Source organism: Melanaphis sacchari, unplaced genomic scaffold, assembly GCF_002803265.2.
Source record: "Melanaphis sacchari strain LSU unplaced genomic scaffold, SCAv2.0 Contig54_pilon_pilon, whole genome shotgun sequence".
NCBI classification, from domain to species: Eukaryota; Metazoa; Arthropoda; class Insecta; order Hemiptera; family Aphididae; genus Melanaphis; species Melanaphis sacchari.
The window spans coordinates 1,678,890-1,703,595 of NW_020271380.1; the positions used below are offsets into that span (position 1 = coordinate 1,678,890).

Sequence of the window (24,706 nt, forward strand, 5' to 3'; positions counted from 1 at the left end):
ATATAATACATCCATAAGAATCGCATCACTCTGGAATGCGGTGGTCGTACGATTGCTTTATTGTTTTCAAACTGTAGCTATATCTTCACATTGTGTGTTCGGTCAAAACAAGCGTAATTTTCCCTCCGAGAAGACTGGCGGACAAATTTGTAAATCGTTTTCGAACCGATAATTCCGGTTTCAGTGACCCTTAAATTAAATTATCATATACGTGTACAGAAAACACGTAATTTATTCAAATAATGCCATATTATTAATAAATAGTGAATTTTAAAAATAATTAGGCAAAAAATTTAAATCTCAAAAATAAAATAATCAAAACAAATTATTACAAACTGGACGGAGATGAGTTAATAGATTTTGTGATAACAAATATATTAAGTAAATATTTGGTAGGCAGTAGGCATCTACATAATATTTTGATAGTCATGGCAAGTATTTACACTTACGAGTACCTATATGAAAGTATAATAATACAATAATATAGTGTTGATTTAAATTATTCTGTTAATCGTTTCTCCTCATTTTCATAACCTGCGCATATAGAACCTATCTATTAAAATTATTTAACTAAAATTGAAACTTATGAACTGAAAATTTGAAATATTATTTTTAAAAATAAAAATTACTCTGGTGCATTTTTAATACTTAATTTATATTTATATATATATATATACGCACGTTGGTCGTAAATTAAAATAAAGACAATTTAAATAAAAATTGGATATTCATGTGTTATAGCCAAAATATTTTCATCTTTTAATCTAACTTAGCTATACACACAATTATTGCAGATCTTATAAAAACTGCTAAATGTATATTTGGTTGAGTGATCTATACCTTTAACTGTTATAACCTGAAAATCCAATAAAAACAAAAGCTATATTGTCACTACTGAGTGGCTTCTTCAGTCAAGCAATTTACCCTTCAGTCAAGCAATTTACCGTAATTTATATTCATCAATCATTAATTATAATTATTGTAGAGTACAGATTGAATATATTTTTGAAAATAAAATAAATAAATAAATATGATTTCAAATATATTTGGTTTAAGTTCTCACTTAATTAATTTATTGTACCCTTTTCACACAAATTTCAAATTTTGCCCAATCGCCTCTATGCGTTATAAACTATAGTGTATAATATAATATATATAGACAATGTTAACTGTTCTAGATTGGTGGATTACTATAATATTATTAAATTGTAATAATATTGTACGTTTGAACGTATCAGGTACGTAATTATATGCGTATTAATAAAACTTAACTGTCTTAACTCTTAAGAAATAATTTTTTAAATTGTTTTCAAATTGTATATTATGAGAAAATATACAAGAATTTAAGCTTATTTTTTATTTTAGTTTTAATATTACTTGTAATAAAAGCATAAATGAAAATTACATTGAAATTGAAGTAACTATAATAAATGTGATAATAATTTTTTTTTTAATCATCTTTAAGGTAATTAATATTTGCGAATTCATTGTCAATTAAGTAACAATTATTGTTACGCATACGTAGTTATATAGTTTTGGTTTTAATGGCTATAACCGCATATATTAACTGTATTAACTTAATGTTGTTCTGAATTTTAATCTAGGTATTTTAAAGTAAATTAGATAATAAATTGCAATTATTTGGTATTACACCAAGATAATATTGTGTTCAACATAATTATTTATTACAATCTTAATAATTTAAAAGTATCCTTTATTAATGGCTATTTATATACCTACCATCTATTTTGATTTAGCTAGATAATTAGTTTAAAATTAGGTACAAAACAGATATATCTGTAGAATAAAACCAAAAAATTAGTACAGATAGTATAAAAATCTATGCATAATCATTTAAATTGAAAAAAAGAGCATATTTTAATAAAAAAAACATAGTTTTTCAACGAAAGCTACCTTATGTATCCATCAATTTAGAAATCGTGTATATAATTACCATGAAAATAGATTTAGAACTGTAATATTATAATTTAAATTAGTTCCATTATATACTTAGTTTTAAAATTTTAAAAAATGAACTCGTTCATTATATGAATGTATATTAATAGATTATCTATATTAATTTATTGGTCTGAATTCTAAGCGAAAAATATTTAGATAATAAATTGTAATTCACTTATAATATACAGGTTTATTATGTATTATATGTTTATGTGATAAATATAATAAATGTTGATTTCATTCTATGTTTGTATTCAAGTGATATTTTTTATATTATTCCAAAGTCATGGTACGAATTAAAATAAAATGCTGTTCGATCATTTGATAGAAAAAAGGCATTGAGTTGTGTCTATTTGCATTAAAGTACAACGGCACTATAGTGCAAGTAAATAATAAATATACAATATTATAACAAATACACACAGCAACTGTTAATATAAAATATATACGGGTTTCACTTAATAATACTATTTTAATGCACAGTGCACATTCTTATCTTAATCGTCTAATTAGGCAGTTGACCTCTATATTATAATGTACCACATTTCTTTTGCTAATTGATTTTTTATTGTACCGAAAAAAGTTTACTATTTTACGGTGGTCCCTTTCAAATATTAATTAACTGATAATAAATCTATCACTCGAAAAAAAATTAGTACTTTTATATCATATAAGTACTATTATATTCATATATCTTTTAGAATCGCCACCCGTTTATTTTAGAATAGGTGTACAGTTTAGCCAGTATCTACATTCGCGTAATTTTGTTTTAAAACATTACTTTATATACCTAATTTGGTTAATGAATGTGTAATTGAATCAATTTAAAACTCATGTAAGTGTAAGGTTTATACGAAGTAACTAAATGTCTATCTAGGCATAAATTGTGAATTAAGTAAATTAGGTCATATTTTTACCATATAATATATATTTTAAGAAATTGCAAATCCATACTTTCTAATTTTAATCTATTATCTAAAAATAAATAAATAAAATGTTCTAATGAGTTATGTTCTTACTATTAATTTTTTTGTTCTTATGTTTTTCACGATTTTATATACGTACCTATACGTATTAATTTAGGAATATTTTAGTTATTTTAAATAATTGTTCCAAATTATATATTAGTTATGTATTTTAGATACTTTTTTTTATTCTTATTTTATTTAATCAACTAGTATAACTTGTGTTACCTGTTTACCTTATAATACCAAGTTGTGTAGGTTAATATAAATAATTGAAACATTATGTTTATATCAAGTGAGTCCATTTTGTTTAATAGTGCAAAACCAAAAGCTAAATCACGTTAACTTTATTTTTTACCATAATCTGTTTAATAGTATGAATTTGATCAGTTTGATTTTTAATATCTTGCTCGGAATTTAATCTAATACAAATATTTTTGCATTTGTGCTGTGACTAATAACCTTGATAAAATATTGAATATATTATAAAGCGAAATATTATGGTATTTCATTTTATTAACATTTATTGTAAACATGGTTTTTATTTTTATGAAAATGAATTATTTTGAACTTGAGCCCAAGGATTTTTTGAAATAACTTATAACAAATAAATAATTTTATACTTATAATAAATAATAATATATTAACAGCTTTGGTATTGTAAAATTAAACATTTATTTTATGAATTGTTTATTTTAATGTCACGTATCTGTTGTACATTATAACTGACTTACAAATTATTATGAATTTCTGCTCTAAAAGAGAAAATATAATTTCAGTGTTTAGCAAATCGATCCGGAAACGATGTGACAATTATTATTGTTATTATTATTGTATACTTGCATGTATAGTAAAACATATACGGATTATTATGAATATAGGTGGAAGAGGGTTAATGGGTACAAATTGTTAGAACTAAATTATGAAAAACTGCACGAAATTGCGTTACGTTAGATGTTTTTTTGTCTGTCGAATGACTGCATTGTTGTCGCCACACGCCAGGTTCCTTTACATATATGTAATAGTGTCCATAAAATAATAATAGCGCCGAAACAATCGATATATGTGTATAGTGATAGTGAAAGTGAATCTTAAGAAAGACTTTTATAAACAATTTTTAGTAGTTTTCATATTTTCCGCTATGTTATATAATTTGCAATAACATTATATAAAATATGTGTGTGTGTGTGTGTCGTACATATTAATATGTTATTTTGTTTTTGATATTATAATAACGATTTATACAATATTTTATTTTTAACAACAGTGTATAATAGTAGTCGCATTTACGAAGGATTACAAAATTATGCACACATAGGTCACGGTTTTCCATTACTGATTTTTTTCTCTTTCAATACAGTTTGCTTTTAAAAATTATTTTTTTTTTTTTTCGGTCAAATAGGTTTCGTAATTATTATAATAATGATATAAAAATCGTCATATTTCCGGTATCAAATGTACACACTCGATTGATTAGACCTTTATATCGAGTTCACCTACTTTGGGCTCATCACACTGCAACAAAGTTGACGATGATAGTTTAATAAAGCATAATGTCATACGATAATACGACGCTTCCCCCTATCTGGGACGAACATGAGTTTTTATATATACTCTTATAACTATGTTCTTTTTTTTTAATGACTCGTCGCTTTCGGAAGTGGCAATCAACAAATTTTCTTTGTTCGCACTCTATATGATTAGCATCTGCAACTAAATACTTATTGTTAAGTTGCTGTAGGAGGTACCCGGATAGACGGCGACAACGGCAGCGGCCTTGTCGAACGATTGGACTAGTCGAAAAAAAATAGTATTTTTATCGGCTCCAAACATAACGACATCGTGATAAGTGAAATCAATTTAGCCTGAATAAAGCACATGGGAGAAAGTCAACATGTATACCAATATAATATATATCGTAGGTACGGAAGTTGTAAGTATCATGTTATTATTAATATCGTGTCAACGACGTTATAGATATAATATTATTATATGGATAAAAATATATTAATAAATGTTGCCCTTGTCCGCTTATTTTTTTAAAAATAAGTATCATCGAGTTGAATCCTTATTTTTTTAATGTATATAGGTAGTATCTATACATTTACTATGATGAATAATTTATGAAAGAACAATCGTGTTCATAAATATCTTATAATAAATTATTAGTATGTACTTGATTTAACAATTTTTATCTAATATTGCAACATATATAAGTATAAAAAAATTGAAATTCTTGACTAAATCAAAATCAAACGGAAATATACATAAGATGGTCAGAAAATTATGTTAGAGAGAATGTGTTTACTCAGAGGGCGGCAAATTTTCTGCGTTATCTAAGTCGTTAATAACTGGGATAGGGTTCTCGAACACAGGCGTCAACATCATGCTGGGTCCATAACAACCTACATGGTCGATGATAAAGTCCTGTATGTTGCTCTCCAAAACCCATAGGATGCCTTCGCTATCCACATCCACGTGTGTTATCAGTCGACAGTCTCTACTCTTTCGCGCAACCATGAAGTTCTCTTCGAGAAAACTATGTTTCGTGTCCCAGCTGTACAAGTGATTCTGGCCCTTAATTCGGAAATACAGAACTGACCCATAACCAACGCCTAGTAACACCATTTTGCACGGTTTCTTACCTGAAATACATCTCATTTGATCATGTTATCGTGGATAGTTATATTTATTTTTTATTAATAGTTATATTAATATATTATAATTTATAATATCGTAAATGATCAGTGGATGGAAGTATCATGATATGAAATCGATATTAACCGTAAAGACATTTTCGAACACGTTATAGTATATTATAATATATTATTCATATTTAAATCTATCGAAAGTCGTCCTACCTTACCCATGTTAACTATACACTTGGAGTTCATGCGTTTTTGTAGATCTTTGGTCCGGGTCCGAAAAATATCCTGACTCGATAGGTACGTGAAGTAAATGTAATTTCCAGTCTCCTGTTCTATTAACATCATATAGAATACGTCTTCCATTGGGTTTTCTGAGCATCCATCCACAATTGTGTGTGATAACTTTATCTTGTACCCTTCGTTTTTCTGAACATACCACACGATTATTGATCGCGTACCGCCATCACCCACGTAAAGCACCGTCATCGTATCTGTGACTTGTTCCACTGCTAGGTACTGTAATCTACTTTTGGCCCGGCAAATCAAAGTGTTCAATGTGATCATGTGCTTGACCTGCAATGGATTATTGAATGTTTTCATTGTCATCAAATATACTGTTTACATTTTTTTCTTTTTCCTCTCTTCCTCTCCCGTTACACTGATATGAAGTATCACAAAATATCTTAACCATCTAAAATCTTACAAGACTCGTAACTATATATTCATTCAATAAATATATTTGAAAATACTCGTACCAAATATTTTCATAAAGAGTTAAACATTATAATATGAAATGAAATTTATTAGTTTTACACTTTTATCTAAAAACTTGTATCACTATTTTTATTTTTAAACAACAGTATATTTACAATTTCTTATATTATTATAAACAATAAGTAAATTTGGTAATTTAAACTAAGATAACAAAATAAAATAATGTATTGAGAGATCCTACCGATGTAGAAACTCTCTGACTTAAGAGAAGAGTAATTTAGTTTGGTTCATTAATATTGGGACATCTATGTCTTTTTAGTCAACATGGGAGGAGTGTATATTACTATGTAAAATTCATTCTCAAAGTAATTTACTTTTGATGGGACGAAAATATTTGTTTCATTCTATAAAACTCTATAGCTATATAACACTATTTATATTTGGATAGTTTACTTTTTTTGAAAATATATCGAACCCGACGATTTTAGGATCGCATATTCTCGTTGGATGGTCACTGAGAGTGTCTGAAATTCCTGCATCTAACACCCAAAGAGTACTGTCACATCCCATCTTTAAATCTATGGCATTGATTAATGTTCCACTATCACTTGTCCCAATCACCATATCTTCATTTTCCATGCATGGAAACGGACTCACATAATTGTAACACTTTTCTTTGTGCGTGAATTCCGTGTAGCTTAATGTGAATGGTACTCCACGTCTTAAATCATGTATAAAATATAAAAACTAGTAATAAATTAAAAATATATGTATAAAAAATGGTATAATACATTAAATTGCGAATGGAAAATTATTATAATATAATACATTTTGGCTTTTTAAATTTACTAAGCAAAAAACACATGGTAACGGCAGTGTGTTCATTATTTTTCAATATGCATATGTATAATATGTTATATAACGTATGACGACAAAGTTACGTCGTATTTAGATTTTACTCTAGTTACTACATTCATACATAATTCATATTACATATATTATCATGTTAATGGTATACAAATCTAAAATGTCTTACTTGTAACGAGGAGCAGCCAGAAAGACTCGATCAGAACTCATCTGAAATCTTGTATAAATTATATTTTTGGGTATATATCGTTTTTCGTTAACAAATTTTTCTCGTATCTTGCTTGACGGCCACAATATATAGTGGCCATTCAATATGAGTGGCATATTTTGGATGCTACTATTATCTGTTTTAGCCAATCGAATGAGGCAAACTAACAAATGCAAGCAGTTAAGTTTCATAATGCCCAGTGATATTCTGTAGAATTTATGGATTCGCGAAACATGTTGTTGATACTGAATTCAAACAATATGTATTTTGTTACTTTAACAACGGTTATTTTAATTTCTTTAAGGCTTTGATTTTTAATAAAATTAATTTATAGCACATTTGTATTTAATAATCAAACGTTTGTTTTAAAACATAATATAATGATACTAAAAAATTGTATCTAAATTATTTTAAACATTGTAAGATTTTAAATAATGTTGATAATGGAAATAGTAGAAAAAAACTTTTGAGTATTTTTACCGCTTTAAAACCAAATACAGGATCTCAAAGATTATTTCTCGATTTAAATTATTTTTTTCATTTTTGTTTGGTATGTAGTACTTAAGTACTTATATGTGTAATAGTAAAACGTAACATAGAATATTTTTATTCTATAAACGTTTAATAATATAGATGTTATAAAAGAATATGAAATGCATAATAATATATTGTGTATATGTGCGTGTAATGTACGTAAGTCAGTGACGAACCCAGGGAAGTAGAGCCCAAATCCGGACTCTCCCCCCCCCCCACTTGGCTTATGTCATAATATTAGTTTTTATTTTTTTAAGTTAAATAAAATTATATAAATTTAAGTTTAATAAAATTTTGTTTATTAAGCAATAAAATGTATTTATTATTTAAGGAAAAGCACAGAAAAACAGTAGATAAATACATTTTTTTTTTTTGGACCCTTCTTCCTCTTGAATAAATTCTGGTTGCACCACTAACGTACGTGTATTTCGTTGATAAGAATACAAAATTTTTTTTTATAAACCAATAGTTTTGATAGTTGATGAGTATAATAATAATTGTTGAATCGAATTCGTAAAAAAAAAAAAAAAATTGTAATAACAATTAATTTATAATTGTGTGACAATGTGAGTCACATATACTTCAAAACAAAAAAATTAAATTAAATAAAAATCACTCCTAAAATCATAACGACTATTATGGGTATTTTAATATGAATAAGATATGGACAATATGGATGTTTTCAGAATTTCGGCATAAATTAAATGAATCAAGCATATTTTAAAACAAAAAAAAATTAATACTGCTTAGACTCTTATGACTAATCTTATAATATAATATTTTATTAAACTAACATAACATTACGTTGACACAATTTTATTTTTTATTACTTATACTATTATATAGTCTTGCAGGGCTGTAACCTCCAATAATCGAATATGACTTTTAATAAAGAGATGTGCAATGTACATATATGAATGGAAAAAAATATTATTCATGTAAAATATAATTACATTGTAGTTCATTGAAATGTATACACCTTTCCTCTCCCTAAAAAAAGTACAAACAAGTCGGTACTTAATATCGTCTATACTATACACGTATGTGGTTTTTCTTTCGTCATAAATATCGTATTTCGACGCGATCGATTGACTGTCATATTAATAGTAATAATACTATCCAAACTATATAATAATATGTACATTAACATAACAGCCACCGACGAAATATTTTACGCGATTTTTCACGGTGAATACTAGTAATTTAATCAATGACAAGCAATCTTGATGAATTTGAAATAATAACTCGAAAACGCTCGTTGACGACGTCTACTCTGTTTGTCACGCCATTCGAGGTACTCGTAAATAATAAAATGTATTATATTATATTGTAGATTTATATGCGTGTTTGATTAGGTGAGAATTTCGCTCAGTTGTTTTATTTCCGCAGTCCCAATTTTTACTTTACCTCATTTTGTTGTAATGATCATAATCCATTTTAAAAAGAGTCATTTCCGCATGTATGCGTCTTTCAAACGTATTACATATTAAGTTTTACGTTTGCAGTAATCCATTATGTTATTTTTAAAATTAGAGTGAATTCACTTATTATAAATTTTAAATGTATGATTATTTTTTCGCATATCTCAAGGGCTCATTTTGATATTTTAATTATGAAGCAAGTTATGAGAATTTTAAAACCTTATATTTTTTAAATATTTTAAAATGCCCATAACTTGCCTCAAAATTAAAATATCAATATAATCATATGGATTACTCTGGATAATGAATGATTTTAATATTTTATACTAGGTCAATTCGCTTTAATTTTAAAAATAACTAAATAAAATAGATTATTGTGAACTTAAAATTTGGTATGTTGTATGTTTGTAAGACAAAGACAACATATTTGGGTGTGGCGTTTTTTAAACTTTAATGTGGATGAACTCTGGTCCTGATAGAGCAAGTATCACTCCTAGGAATATAATGTATATGATCAAATAATGAGTTCGTATGTAAAGGTCGTCGTTGTTAAAGCGGCTGCATCTGCGCCACCTGTGATGTGTAATTTTGAATTGGCGGCTAACTAATGCGTCTCATTACGCCGTCAATCATTATTAGGATAGTCTGCTGTACTTAAGGTTTTTCAGGTTATGCAATTATACGTATGACATGATGCACGCTATCATATAGGATATATAGTTATTATTATCTTTTCACCTTCCCAGTCTTTAACTATCTCTCTCTCTCTCTTAAGTCTTGAGGGTTCATTGGGTTCCGAACTGCGCACATTAGGTTATTACTGGATTATTTTCTAGAATAATATATGTTCGCGCGCGTTCACAATGTCGTTAATTTAATTATCCATCGTCCATGGGCTTTTATGTTGTTGTCGTTGTCGTTGTTATGTTGTTGTATTTGTGTATGTATGTGTACAGTGTACGCGACGAGGTCTTTTGGCTTCTATTCTGGGTACAATTTTTTACTTTTCGAAGGACTCATCTTATTTGTTTTGTACACGCAAAATAGAAATAAAAATCAGGTCAAGTAGTTGTAGGCTGCGACCAAAAAATAACACATTTAGAAGATTCAAACTCTAGGTCATTGTTCTTTGAGTAGATCAACGGGTTAGCCTATAATACTCACTCGTCTTAATACATATTATGTGTTTATTGAAATATAGTATGTGTAGTTTTTAATAATTTTTTTTATATAATTTTATCACTTTTGTTAATATTTGATTTTTTGATGTAGAATCGTAAAATATTGAAGTATTTTAATAATTGTGAGTCTCAAATCCTAACACTTGTAATTTATTGAATTCAATTGTTAAAAATAAATATAAGAAATCAACGAGGTTAACGAAAATATGTTCAATAAAAATAGCCAACAGCATTAAGCCGTAATAATCGTTTAAAATGTTCTTAAATTCAACTTTTAATTGATAAAAATGTAAGTATTATAGGTATTTAAAATTATTATTTTCAGAATTATGCAACAAAAATAATTTGGGTACAACATGTTGGTTATAATAAGCTTATAAATCACTGTATGGTATTTTTTTTTCAAAAATAACGACAGACTTAATCATTTTTCAACAAAACGTTTTTTTTTATATCACACATTTGACTTATAAATAATGTACAAGGGTGTATCATAATGATTTAACACATTCAATTGTGTATTTTTAATATAAATTTTTCATATTTCCAAGATACACCATTAATCAATGTGTACCTATTATACCTACCTGTATTCGATATTGAGGTTAAAATAGTATGCAATTATTTAAAGATCTACTATTTTATTACACAATAACACTTAAAATATATCTACAAATTTTAGTTTTGTTGTAGAGTTTTAAGTTTTATATTGATTATTTTCGCCAGTCGGAGAATACTTATAAATCCTGCAATCGTTACTCAATTGTGCGATCGTGGTATCATTAGTTAATATGTTACTATATGGACTGAGTTTCGTTTATTTCCCATAAAAACAATAGTGTCGTCCGAATGATTCATTTGTGTATAGTTATTAGTAGTGGTAGGATCGTATCTTTAAATCGGTTCACCGCGCTCGAGTTGTCGTCTTGTAGTGCCACATTGTTGCGGCTGACGAGATGAATCATCACGCGTGGTGGATCTCGATACATTGCATTAGGGGGTTGATCAAACAGGTGTGATTCATAAGAGGTTTTTGAGCAGGATAAAGGGGGTGGGAAGGGTAGAGGGGCGTGTCGTTGACTTAAAACTTGTTTATTATTATTTTTTATTATCATTGTCCACCGGCGATAAATGCACGGCCGCCGCAAAGATGAATCATCGTCACTAATCACTATATAGATACCTATACATTTTATAATATTATATATTGTAAATCATGTAATCCATTTACCTAAATATCTACCCGATAATTGATTTGTTAAAAAAATAAATTGGGGTCCTGGAATGACGTTTGGGATTATTCTTCTGAGATTCCCGACAAACGAACAACCACGACAGTTACATATCGACCACGAAGACGTCGTTGTCTTTCGCCGTTTAACTTCTCAGTCTCCGTTCGTGCATATTTACCTATACGTTACATTATTATATGGTACGCCAACGACCTATGTACCTACTTTAAATCTAAATAGTAAGTTTATAGTTTTTACATTTATTTTTTGATGTTGCTATGTTATAATTTATATTTGTATTTTATAAAATGTTCGTAATATGTTCTTTGAATTACCGAGATACAATTTAATTTTTAGTTTTTGTATACAATTTATATAAATATAGCCATATTATAGGTGCATGACTATTGAAACAAATATTTAAATTATGAATTATTTTAAGTAATGACATGAGCGTTAAAAATGTAGAATACTTAAATACTTTTTGAATTTTTAAATTAAATTTCACTAGATATTCACATAAAAATGTAATATATGCGTATTAATTATATTTTTCCACTCATACTTTTAAGATAATTATTCATTTATACATATATGTATATAACACGTGCATGATGTTTAGTGTGCAACTATTAAACTTAATTAATTTCCACGAAGTCATTGTAACAGTTGCTTTATTACACGAAAAACATAAATACTTTTACTACCTAACATTTTTTTTTTTTTTTATTATTATTATTAAACGAATAATATTTATTAAATATTTTATTACAACCTGAATAATTATTATTTATAAAAAAATTATAGAACTATGATTTTCAAAAAAATAAATAAAAATAATTTGCAATATTTGAGCTTTAGAAAATTTCGATTTAATTTTCTTGATATTAATTTTAAAATAGTGATTTATGAGAAATAATTTTATTTGATGCATATTCTGCTAATTTTTGTCGCAATAAAAATAATACTAATTAAATACATACTTTATTTTAATAAATATTCGACGATCATATCAATGTTTTTTTAATAAACAAACGCAATTCTGTATTATATTTTCAAAAGTAATTAATATATAAATACAAATTAATTATTATTATGTTATTAAAGAGGCATAGAGCAAATTTTAAGTAACGTTTGATAGAAACTAAAGAGTAAGGGTTCAAAGTAAAAATGTCAGAATAAATGTACAAACCGAAATTTTAATTTATCTGTCCTTTATATTGTGGCTATTTTGCATGAAAATAAATATCTAGGTAAGATTTAGTATTTTAAAATGTTTAAGTTTTTATAGTAAATTCTTGATTTAAATTTCAAGTATCGTATAGCATACAAATACATAATGTATTAATTTGTATAAAAATAAATTTTATAGTTTGCTTAGTGTTAATAATGAAATTTTATACCACTAACAATTGTGCGTATTTCCAAATTTCTAACGTAATTTATGGTTGATGTTATTGGAAATAAATAAATTATTACTCTTTTATTTTTGAAAAAATATTTGATTTAACTAGATTAATGATTATCTATAATTTAATATTCTACGTAGCTTTTATATATTGAAATTGTTTTTTTCTGGATTATTCAAAATAACGAATAAATATTAATTTAGTGCATATTTTGGAAAATATGTTATTTCATTTTTTATTGAAAACCACGAATTATTAATATGCATATGTCATTGAATATAAAATAATATATGTACTTATAGGTCTTAATGTGTAATACGTATACATTTTCACTCAATATTATCTAGTCTATGCTATAATTGGTATTATAAATATAATAATAATGTAGTAAAATTCCGATAATTAAAGAATGTGTATTGTGCTATGGGCGTTAAGGTTTATGATATCGTAACAATATGACTACAATATAATTTATATTTTTTGTAAGTAGTTTTTAATTATTATGAAAGAAATAAATCGAAAAAATAAAAACGAAATGATAATAATATATTGAATATTCTCGATTATTTAGAATTTGTCTAATACGCCGAAGAACGGACAGTATAGGGCAGGCGCATATATGCGACGTTGCTATTATTATTGTATTATTGTTTATATGGTCGTAAACTAAATCGATAATTTTATTGGGAAATAAAGGAAAGAAAAAAATGGCATCCGACACACAAACACCAGGTTCAAATCATCTTATCGTTTCTTCGGAAGTGACACAGCTGCACAGTTCAATAACGTTATAATAATATTATATCGTAAAATATTAATGATAATAATAATATTCGTGCCTCATGTCATCGGTTGGCGATAGGTCGTAGAGACGAAATGCGAACTTGCCCTTGACGATAATCCACAGCAACAAAACTGACAAATGTAAAGAGGAAGGATTGTGTGTCTGAGATTATTTTGTTTTATGTATATAGCTAGGTCGGTCGTCGTCGTCACCGTTTTTAAACTCAATGAAGTGTTTTACAACGACGGTCGGCCGTCATGCTCTGGTTCGTCGACGAGCACGCGGCATCCTTTTCCACCTTTTCTAGACCGGTCCTCATATTTGAAACGTCTGTATACTGTTGTTGACCGCGAACTTGTTGTCATCACTTGCACATTAATGTATAATATGGCAATAGAGTACATAAATATTACTTCACTGGGGGTTAGACGCCAATTGTATTTCATATTAGTTACATAATAATATGTATTATAGTCATTGAGTATACATGAAAAGCACATAAGCAGATAAAATGAAATAATACGTCACTCCGAAGAAAAATTTTGGTTAGGTATCATAAATTTAAAATTATATACATTATGACTTATGCTTTTTATTTGTTGTCACTGATTATCTTGTACCAAAGGCAGGATTCCTTATTTTAATAATCAGTAACGAAATATTTTTCGCTATTCCGTTCCAAATAGATAAGAGCAATTTGAACGGAATTTTACCATAAATTATTTACATGTAGTCAAATTGGGTCTGAATTGTTTCTGTTTTAGTATTTATATAATACACCGTAAGGGTGAATGGTAATAAGTCATATAGTCATTATTTATTACAATTATTTGTGGGCATCTGCTCTATATTATATAATATTTATATAAAAAGACCAGTATTTATAATTTAATATATTTTAAAGAAATTTTTGGCTAATAACATATTTTGATAACTATTCTTATTCTTATTATTAAAATATATTATATTATTGATTAATTTTATGTCAATAAATTTTTATTTTTTAGTAATTTCTATAACTTTATTGTGATGTTATATTCATTAAAAATTTTTATTACAACGGTGTACTTTTTATTGATATATATTGTTTTTGTTTTATCTGCACTTAGTATTCAGAGGCACTTAAGCTGTCTCTAGGATATAATATTATGATAATACTTGTTATGGACGCTAGTCATCTATATAAATAAAATAAATATGAAAAGTAATTTGTTCGTTAATAATAAGTAATTAATAACTGAGATTTGTATTGTATCCGTCATAATATTGGAATTTCTTATCATTATTTTTTTGAGAGAAAGCAAGTAGGTCGCAAAAAAGAGCGACTATATGAAAATATTGAGTGTTTTTATGAATAAACACAAGCATACCATAAATCGATATTAAATATTTAAGATATACTAGCCAATTACGGATCTAGGAACATGGTGAAAACACGATGCTCTCTCTGTTTTAAACCGGCGGTGATAGGTTACAGACTCGGGTATATAAGGTTTTGTAGGCAACGCGTTAATAATAAAATAATATTATACATAGTACTATATTAAAATTATTTCGCACGCATCACGATTACATGTTATAATATTATACGAGTAATACTCTTACATAAATATTTACTGCGCAAATGTGGATAATATACCACCTATACGTTTAATGCAATAATATGTAATGCCTCGCAGTGCGGATCTCGACCCCGGCGGGGTTATAGGATCCCGAAACGCATCTTAACCGACGTAGTTCACATATTATCATTATTTATTATCCTTTTTACGCTCAAACACAATGCGAACACCGCGGTGTCATCCTGATATTATTATATCATATTTATTGCGTAATTCGCGACGTGTAGTCGTCGCTGTAGGTTTCGGGTATAAATTCATGTATATTACTTTTTTTTTTCACCTGTTCAACTGGTAATCTAGAAGACGACCGTGGGCCCTATAACCGCTGGTGTACGGTGTTTCCCTTGCATTTTATCGGCCACCGGCGTCGCGCATTCGACCGTTGTCCTGCCCGACCATCCTGCATAATTTTTTCCACTGCCGTTCGCTAATATTACTGAGTCTGCAGTGGTAATTTCAAGTGGTTTTCGAATCCAACCGTGTAACGCTCACGGATGCATGAAAATTGAGACTAGTGAATGGGACACCAGATGATATTTACAGAAATCTATAGTAATTCATTGTGAAAATTGTGTGTTAGATCTCAATACTGCTATTATGTAATATTATATTATATTATTAAGAACCTAAAGTTGCAACTATTATACTGCAAATAATATTATGATTTTATGAATTTAAGGCTTGCAAGAGGGCTATAAACGGTGTTTTTCACCGGATATTCCGTGGCATTTTTCGTCGAATTTAAAATTCATAGTTTTATACTGGAATAGCTAAACACAACGGATATGATGCATAATGATTTTATTTGCGTCAAAAAATAATGACAAGCTTGTATTTTGGCGGACGAACGCCAAAATAATAAAAATGCTAACTCCTAATTTTATATTGTTTTAAATAAGGATGGACTATATTGATGACCAAAAATGCTGTATATAGTCCCGCTTGATACACTTATCATTTCTTAGGAAATAATATACGTCGTAGTAAATACTTGCGGTGATAATATTATTAAGTGTTACAATATTTTTTCATCAAAATATTAATTAAGAATTTGAAAACTAATGTGAATTTTAATTAGTTATAAGTCATTCCGTTATGATTTTTTTCTATTTAGTTAGTCCTATAACTATCGTATTAAACTGCATTCATTTCATTAATACAATGTTATAAATGAGAATTGTTTATAATTTTAATTTTTAACTTATTGTTATTTGATATTTGTTGTTTACGTATAAGTAGGTTTATTATGTTTTATATGCGTGTGTGTATTGTATGTTTGGTTGAAAAAATTAGAACTGTTTTTCACATATTCTTCTCGAATTGTAATGTCTAAAAATAAATTTACTATTTTTCATTAGGTACTTTATATAATAAAATGAAATCCTATAGTTCAAAATATTATAACAATAGCTTAAATTTACAAATTTTTGTAGTAAAATATCATTAAGAAATAACTAAGTTGTACGCACACAATCTTTTATTTATAATTTATATTGATGACTGATTTTTCACTTAATTTCAATATAATATAATTTAGTTTACTAATCTATATTAAAACTAACAAACTAATATTCTAACATGAACATATTTAAATTAATCACCATAAATGTAGTTGTAATCAGAATATATTTATTATCTACGTGTAAGTAGATACTAAAATTGTAAAAGAATAAAAAATAAAAATAAATATAGTTTAATAACAAAAGTTTGTGATAACGAATCGTATGTGTTTAAAAAATATCTTTAAATGAGATAATATATGAACCGTTATCAACTGTTCAAGGCACTTAAAGGCGAATAAACCCGAATAAGAATTCTTGTACAAAAACGTAATAATGGAAACATTGATCACGAGTCATGACAAATAAATATGTTTCTGTACAAGAATCCCAGATTCCCATGTTCGAAATAAAAACTTGCACATATTTGCTGTCAGGAAAATTATAAATAATGGTACATATATTTATACATACCTATCTATTTACATATATGCTAATAACGCGTGAGTGTGTGCCGCGGTTTTTAGACTTTGGTTTTGAAATGGATTTTGTTTAAAAAGAAAAAAAAATATATTTAAATCACGTAGAACATATATATTTTTCAAAATGAGTAGATTAAAGGTACATTTGGTACATTTATATAATACATGCAAGTTTAATTATATTACTTGAACTCTTTATGGGGAACGTGTTTTATAGTTCGAAAGTGTGCAACGATACAGGTATACTTGGCATACTATATCTGTAGTTGCTCTAAAATAATTAATTAATTTTGTGAACATAACAAATATAATATATATAATACATTTTCTACATATATACGTATGTATAGTTAATAAGTAAGTACATGTAGTTATAATGAGACTGTTCGATAAAATTTAGCACGTCGAACTTGTTTCACGGCCACATGTTATGTTATATTAATATATCGGTAATGATCTGTGCAATTTATGTAGTCTATATATATACGATATATAGACGTATATCATAATTGTAGTACGGGTGCTCGTATTGGTAGTGGTGCGGGGTGAACTTTGTTATAACGTCGTCTTTTGTAATTTCGTATGCAAATGTCGACGATCCATGTTACACGTGCTTTGAATACGGTTAAACGAGCAAGACGTGCGAACACGGTTTGCAACTACGTAGTGTGTTGTATAAGATATTATGTGCGACGATCGGATAGTGCACTTAATTGTGTATGAAATGTTATAAATTATCCTCGACTAGCCGTTCCAAGGCTTATAGATTATTAGGTCGGCCATGTAGGCTGTAAGTTTTGCTGCGTCTGATTGCCACATACGAATAGTAGTTTCCTGTACTAGCTGAAATGTCCCGAAAAATTAGCAAACTAGAACTTGTTTTATCCCTCCCTCCCCATGGCTATGTGTACGCATCTTTTGCGAAAAATATTACAACAAATCATGGCACATCTGCACTGCAGTCTATTATTACGGATTTACGTTATTATATATAGATACTTGGATTTATGCAGTCTGCGCGGGGGTATATTCAATATTGTCGTTTCCGTTATACATTGTTCGTAGTTACCCGTCAGTTTTCTGTTTTCGATCGAATACTCATAAATGACCGGGGTTATAATGCGTATATTTGAAGGTCGTCAACTCAGAATAATACGAGCATTACAAACAAATGAACAGTAACATGCGAAATATCATGATTGCATATTCTCTACGCTCACACATACACGCTCACACATACAATATATTTATGTATTATACACGAATATATAAATAGTGTTCGGCAATAATTTAACCGTAATCGGATCGCTCAAATTAGCATCTGTTTTTTTTCATTCGTCCCAGCTGCCCATCAAATTCCAGCTGCCGCATCCTGCGTTTGCCTTGAAATAAAGAAAATATACAAATGTATCTTTAATAATATAATATAAAATATGTTGCCTGTTCTTTTCAACTGTAATTTTTATTATTATCATTATTATTAATTATTGCCGTTATTCGGGGTGATGGATATTCTTAGTATGAATGGCTGTTGTTGAAAAAATATAATACATATTATTTATGTAGTTATCGGGATTCTGCAACTATTTGTTTGGTTTAATCGTGATCATCTTTATAGCAATTAATTCATATCACGTCATTATTTTTTTTTATTTTACGACTGTCATCGCAACTAAACATGCTCAAATTGGTAACGAATTGGTTTCCTCTTCGACCGTCATGTCCCGTGTGACGTTCCTCCGACTGACAGATATACCCATTATTTGCAGATTGTTTAAATATAGATCTGAACGTGTGTATACTTATTATATTAGTGTATAATATTATTATATTTGCTTATAATATTATTATATTTGTATATAATATATTACGTTGTTACAGGATAAATAAGAATTTAATGAAAATGTATCTAAGAACCTATACTATATTTTACTTTGACTGTGCTAACAATTTTATTTTGCTCGTAACATATACGATATATTTTCACAATAAAATATCAGGTAGTATGTAAATCTAAACAACCATAATTTTGTATAATATAATAATAATTAGATGTTTATAATATGCCTTTACATTGGTTGGTCTAAAAAATTGCTGGGATGTAAAGTATAATAATATATTGTATACAAAAACATATTTCGTGATAAAAAAATAAAGAATATACGATTTAATTAGGCATTTTATAGGATTTTAGATATTTATATAGCTTACACAGGGCTAAACATTTCAAAAATAGAAAAAAATTTTGTTTGATTTTTAAATTGAGGAAAATAAAAATATCCCGCTATCTATTGATATTGTTTTAATTAGTTGTTATTTATTAACATCAAATATATTTTATAATTATTTTTGTTTAAATGATCAATTTTAATTAATACTTAGGTATTTAGTTTGTATTAAGGTTATATAATTCTCTATTGCAATAGTTATAGTTATATAATATCGGTGTTCGGACATTGTTTACATGTATAATAATATATTGTCTGCTATGGCATTGTATATACAACGTATATGTATTTCTATGGCTCGAAAGTGAGATCACGGATCGTCATGATATGATAAAATTTCATTTACACGTATGTCGTATAAACGGTATAATTTTTAAGGGTACGACGACGAGGGTTGTTCGTCTTGAAGTTTTATCCGAAAATTGGTATTATTATGTCAAAAGCAAATAAATAAAGAATAGGAAATAAAATATACATTATGCCATCATAACACATGAAACGAAAATGTACCTAATACATTGTGTCAACATAATCGTTGCGCTCACGTATGCGTCATCGAGTGCATTTTATATAGGGTAGATAGATATGCGGTGTTTTTGAAATACGTTTATGCTTTATAAACGGCAACGCAACAACAACAAAACATTATTATAAACGTATATGGAAAAAACCGAATTCCTGCGAAAGGTGTACGACCACCAACGAGTAGGTAGGTATTATAGGTATTGTATGATGTATTTGACATATAAAATATTGTTATTGTGTGTACACGTAATATCTGTATATGAGATGGTGAGCCAGCAGGTATGCCGTTAACTCCAAAGAGAATTGTTAATCGGGGGAAAAAAGTATAGCACATTGCACATAATAATAGCAACTTTTGGCGTAAATTTACGGTTTATTTTTAAGAACGATTATCATTATTGTTAATTTTTTAGTTGAATTTAAAATCCTGTGTATACCAATTCGTATTAGCAAACGTTTGCAGTTCTTGTGATACACAATTTTAGGATAGAAAATTTTAAATATTAATTGATTTATTGAATTTGAATTTAATCGTTACATTTTAAAACTGCAAAAATCCGTTTTAAAGACGCGTTGAAATTTGAATGCTACCGACTGATGATTAACCATCTATGGTATCCGAACTGCATTCGTTTTCTGCTTGATTCAGTTAAGTTAACATCTCTCCAATTATTTAAGTAATAACAGTTTTATCTATTCATTCTATCCAAAATTTAATTATCTGTATTTTCGTGTGACGAGATTTAATTGATAAACTATAAAGTTTAGGTTTATTAGAAAATTTTTCCTTTATCGTTTTTATCATACTAGTATATAGCTGAATCGGGACGGATATCATCGGCACAATTTGTCTTATGAAATGTCCACATCTTAAGTTTTTTGGTTTTTAGTTAAAAAAAAGAACTATTACAAATTGAGTTGAAAAGCGGAAAAAAGGAACAACGCGTATTATATTTATCATTGCAGACAGTATTTTTTCACACCAATTATTTATTAAACGAATGAAAAATTCCAAGCTAAGTATATATTATTATATACGTATTGAAACATTTTTATAATAATAATTACGAATTATAACTGTGAAAAACGTTCACTTTTATGTGCTACAACTTCATCGATAATAACGTTTCTATTTCTTTTTGTGTACCAGTATACCCACTCGTATAGTTTGTGATATATAGTGGGTACTTTAAACGTTAAGTATATTATCTATAAATTTTTACTCGATTTGCCATCCGTTAGAATTTTTTTTCCCGTGATAATCCAATAATCTACACGGAAACAATCACAAAATGTTTTATCGTGAACCCCCACGAGTGCTTTTGTATAATATAATGTATAGTATATACGAACACAAAGATATAAAACAGACTTTCGAAATAGATAACTGAAATGATATAGTTTCAAGTTTTTGTGTAATAGACAAAACGGTGGAAGCAATAACCTTAAAAAAATATTCGGTTCCAAAAGACTTAACCTTGATAAAACAGTGAAAATTTGTGCCAAAAACTCGTCAGCGCGACACACAATGCCGCAGCTGCAGCATATGTGTATAAAATATTGTTATTGACTGGCGAAAGGTGGTGTCTCTGTACATATATAATACTAATAATATTAATAAATAAAAATATTATAATATCGTGCCCGCGGCGTAAGACCTTCGCACCTACTGTTTCGTGTCCATCGTTGCGTGTGCGTTTATATACATTGCATCTATATACACGCACATGCCAGTCTCTCTTAAAATCATTTTAATGATATTATTTGTGTGACGGGAAAAGAGGAGGGTTGTTGAACCAAATACGTCGAGTATAGTGCGAGATCGTTTAAATTAATAATCAATCGGTACCTATATGTATACCTGCACTTTATCTGTAAGTAATGTATTACTTTTCTTTAAATGTAATTCAGTGTAAGAGATAACACAAGTATTTGTATTTAATACTCGCGGTATTACACTAGGTGTGCGTGGGTGGTTTTTTCTTTTGTTTATTAAAATTTTGTTTTACAATTGTTTATGACAGTTCAAATATTAGATTAAAACTTCAAATATAAAAATATTAATTTGGAAAATATACACTATATAATACATAGAAATAAAAATTAAATGATAAAGACTGTATGATAAGGTATTATGCATATAATGCACACGTTTTTTTGTTAGTTAGAGAATTTATTTTGAATATTGAAAAAGTTGTTGGAAGATTTGAAAGGGATAATAGGAGGTCATGTTGCTACAATCTATACAAGTATATGTATCGGATAGTGGGTGGTTACATAGATTAAAAGGTGTTTTTTATTTTATTTTCAGACCACAGCGTACTTCTCAGTAGTTTATTTAATTAATTGTAGTTTTCTATTATACGACTTTTAGACTATAAAAACCATTTTTTTTTTTTAAATTTAATATTTGAAAAATAAAATATTTTTCTTAGAATTTTGATGAATAAACCTCATATAACCTTCGATCTATTAATAGTTGATATTTTATGAGCATTTAAAGTCGAAATGAGCCTAAAATTGAATGCCGCAGACAAGTGGGGACATTACGCACATTTTTGTCGCTCCACTCTTTTCGCCTTAATTAAGTAAATACTTTACTAAAGTAATTATTACATTTTATAAATAATCGGAAATCGAATTTACTTTTAAATCTAAAAAAGAAACTAATAGAAAAAAAACACCATGTACTCATATTATAAATCCGGATGTATCCGTACCGAATAATGATGGGTTCTTTCTCAGACGGCCGAGAAGACTGATCCGCGGGACGGATCTAGAGAGAGAAATTCAAAAGGATATTAGACTTGCGTAATATAATTATGGAAATGACGGTGGCGAACGCGGAATTCTCATGGCCATTCCGTTACATATTTTCAGTTTATTATCACTAACGTGCATTATTTCTATGGCCGTCATGATATAATATTGTGTGAACTTGGGCGGCAGTGTTGTTCACGGACCTCAGAGCATAAGTCGCGCGGTGCGCAGTCCGTTGACATAATACCCGGACACGAGTCATGTGTATGAGCAATGGGTATTTCTTTCTTTTCTATTCGTATTCGTCCACACGACAACGACCCGGGCGTGCACTATTATTATTTATTATTTATCATTTATTAATTATTATTACTTCAACGCTGGTCCGAGACGTGCATAACCGCCGATGGATCACGTGTTTCGATTATTATTGGGAAGATGCCTGCCTAACGTACTTATATTATGTTGTCGCTGTCAAACACGCGTGAATATCTATAAACTGTACAACGAAATCGCTGTTTTTAATTTTGTATACGAACCGATGAAATCATATAACCGTGACCTATTATAAAAATTACTTGGGAAGTGTTAATCTATTATACTCTATCGAGGCTTTTTTCGTTGGTTAAATTATTATAAAATCTATAACAATAACTGACTTATTGTTAAATTCAATTAATTTTAATCCACTGTATACCATTATTTCACGATATTTTAAAATCAGCATCTTTTCATAAAAAAAAAACTTAAAAAATCACATGGAACGAAGTTAGTCCTGTATATGAAGTTGTTCACAAAAAATATTTCAATCAAAGTTTTTATTATTGATTACATATACCCATGTAGTATATAAGTGTATTACATTTTTAATTGTGTCACCATTTTTTAAAAATTTTGTGTTACTATTTTTTATAATATTTCAGTTTTAAATGACTTAAAAAAAATGCTCATAATTTGTTCAAAAATTTATAATATCGTAAAAGACTGTCGTTTATACATATGATATTCTTAACTTCAAGTTTAATTATAGTAGGTATACTCATTTCTATAAACGTCTTCTTAAACTAGAAACATTGAGGTGCAAACATTTCAAAATGTAGACGATGGCAAGGAAGTTTGGACGATGTTCGTACAAATTAAAATTGCAGACTTTCTGTTGCCTACAAAAATGATATCATAATAATGTAATAATATATATTATTATTTATTTATTATATTGGTCATATTCTAGACTGTATAAGGAGTAAAAATTAAAATTGATTGTGCAACGGCCTGTAACGCGTTTTATTGATACAGTTTGTCTTATTATTTTTAAACGGATCTACTACATGTCTATATGCTTAATAATATACCTAAATTTTATTATTTTATATATATATATATATATATATATTGTTACATAAATAACGACGGAGTAGATTGTGATTGATTGACGTGTGAGTGATTCCGAGTATGGTTAAATGTTATCCGGTCGTCGTCGTTATCGCCGTTATCGGAGACGATTTTTTCCTAGTTCTATGCAATAAGTTTTCTGACTGATTGCTATTCCTTGAAAAAAAATCAGTATTATAGAGAGGTTCTCTTTCTAATTTTTTGCACGTTACCTCAATCGTGTCGACCGCAATAATAATAAATATACAATTTACGCGTTAGGTTAGATATACATTT

At 28.1% G+C, this 24,706-nt stretch overlaps 2 protein-coding genes across 2 annotated transcripts in view; one reads left to right on the forward strand and one right to left on the reverse strand.

Moving 5' to 3' along the window:
• Nucleotides 1-24,706, forward strand: part of LOC112599716 (AF4/FMR2 family member 4-like) — a 61,741-nt gene that overhangs the window by 29,717 nt on the left and 7,318 nt on the right. The gene's annotated exons all lie outside the window — the stretch shown is intronic.
• LOC112599788 lies at nt 5,229-7,552 on the reverse strand. Its single transcript, XM_025346850.1, has 4 exons — nt 7,323-7,552; nt 6,740-7,007; nt 5,791-6,145; nt 5,229-5,569 (listed from the first exon to the last, which is right to left on the reverse strand). The coding sequence occupies exons 1-4, from the start codon at nt 7,550-7,552 to the stop codon at nt 5,229-5,231; spliced, it is 1,194 nt and encodes a 397-aa protein (XP_025202635.1).

What these genes read in the sequence shown, in the direction of transcription:
- LOC112599788 (XM_025346850.1), bottom strand. Translation starts at nt 7,552, where the DNA reads ATGAAACTTAACTGCTTGCATTTGTTAGTTTGCCTCATTCGATTGGCT. An exon ending in CTGGCTGCTCCTCGTTACAA is followed by an intron (nt 7,008 to 7,322) that starts GTAAGACATTTT and finishes ACATGATTTAAG; the next exon opens with ACGTGGAGTACCATTCACAT. An exon ending in TCGATATATTTTCAAAAAAA is followed by an intron (nt 6,146 to 6,739) that starts GTAAACTATCCA and finishes AATCCATTGCAG; the next exon opens with GTCAAGCACATGATCACATT.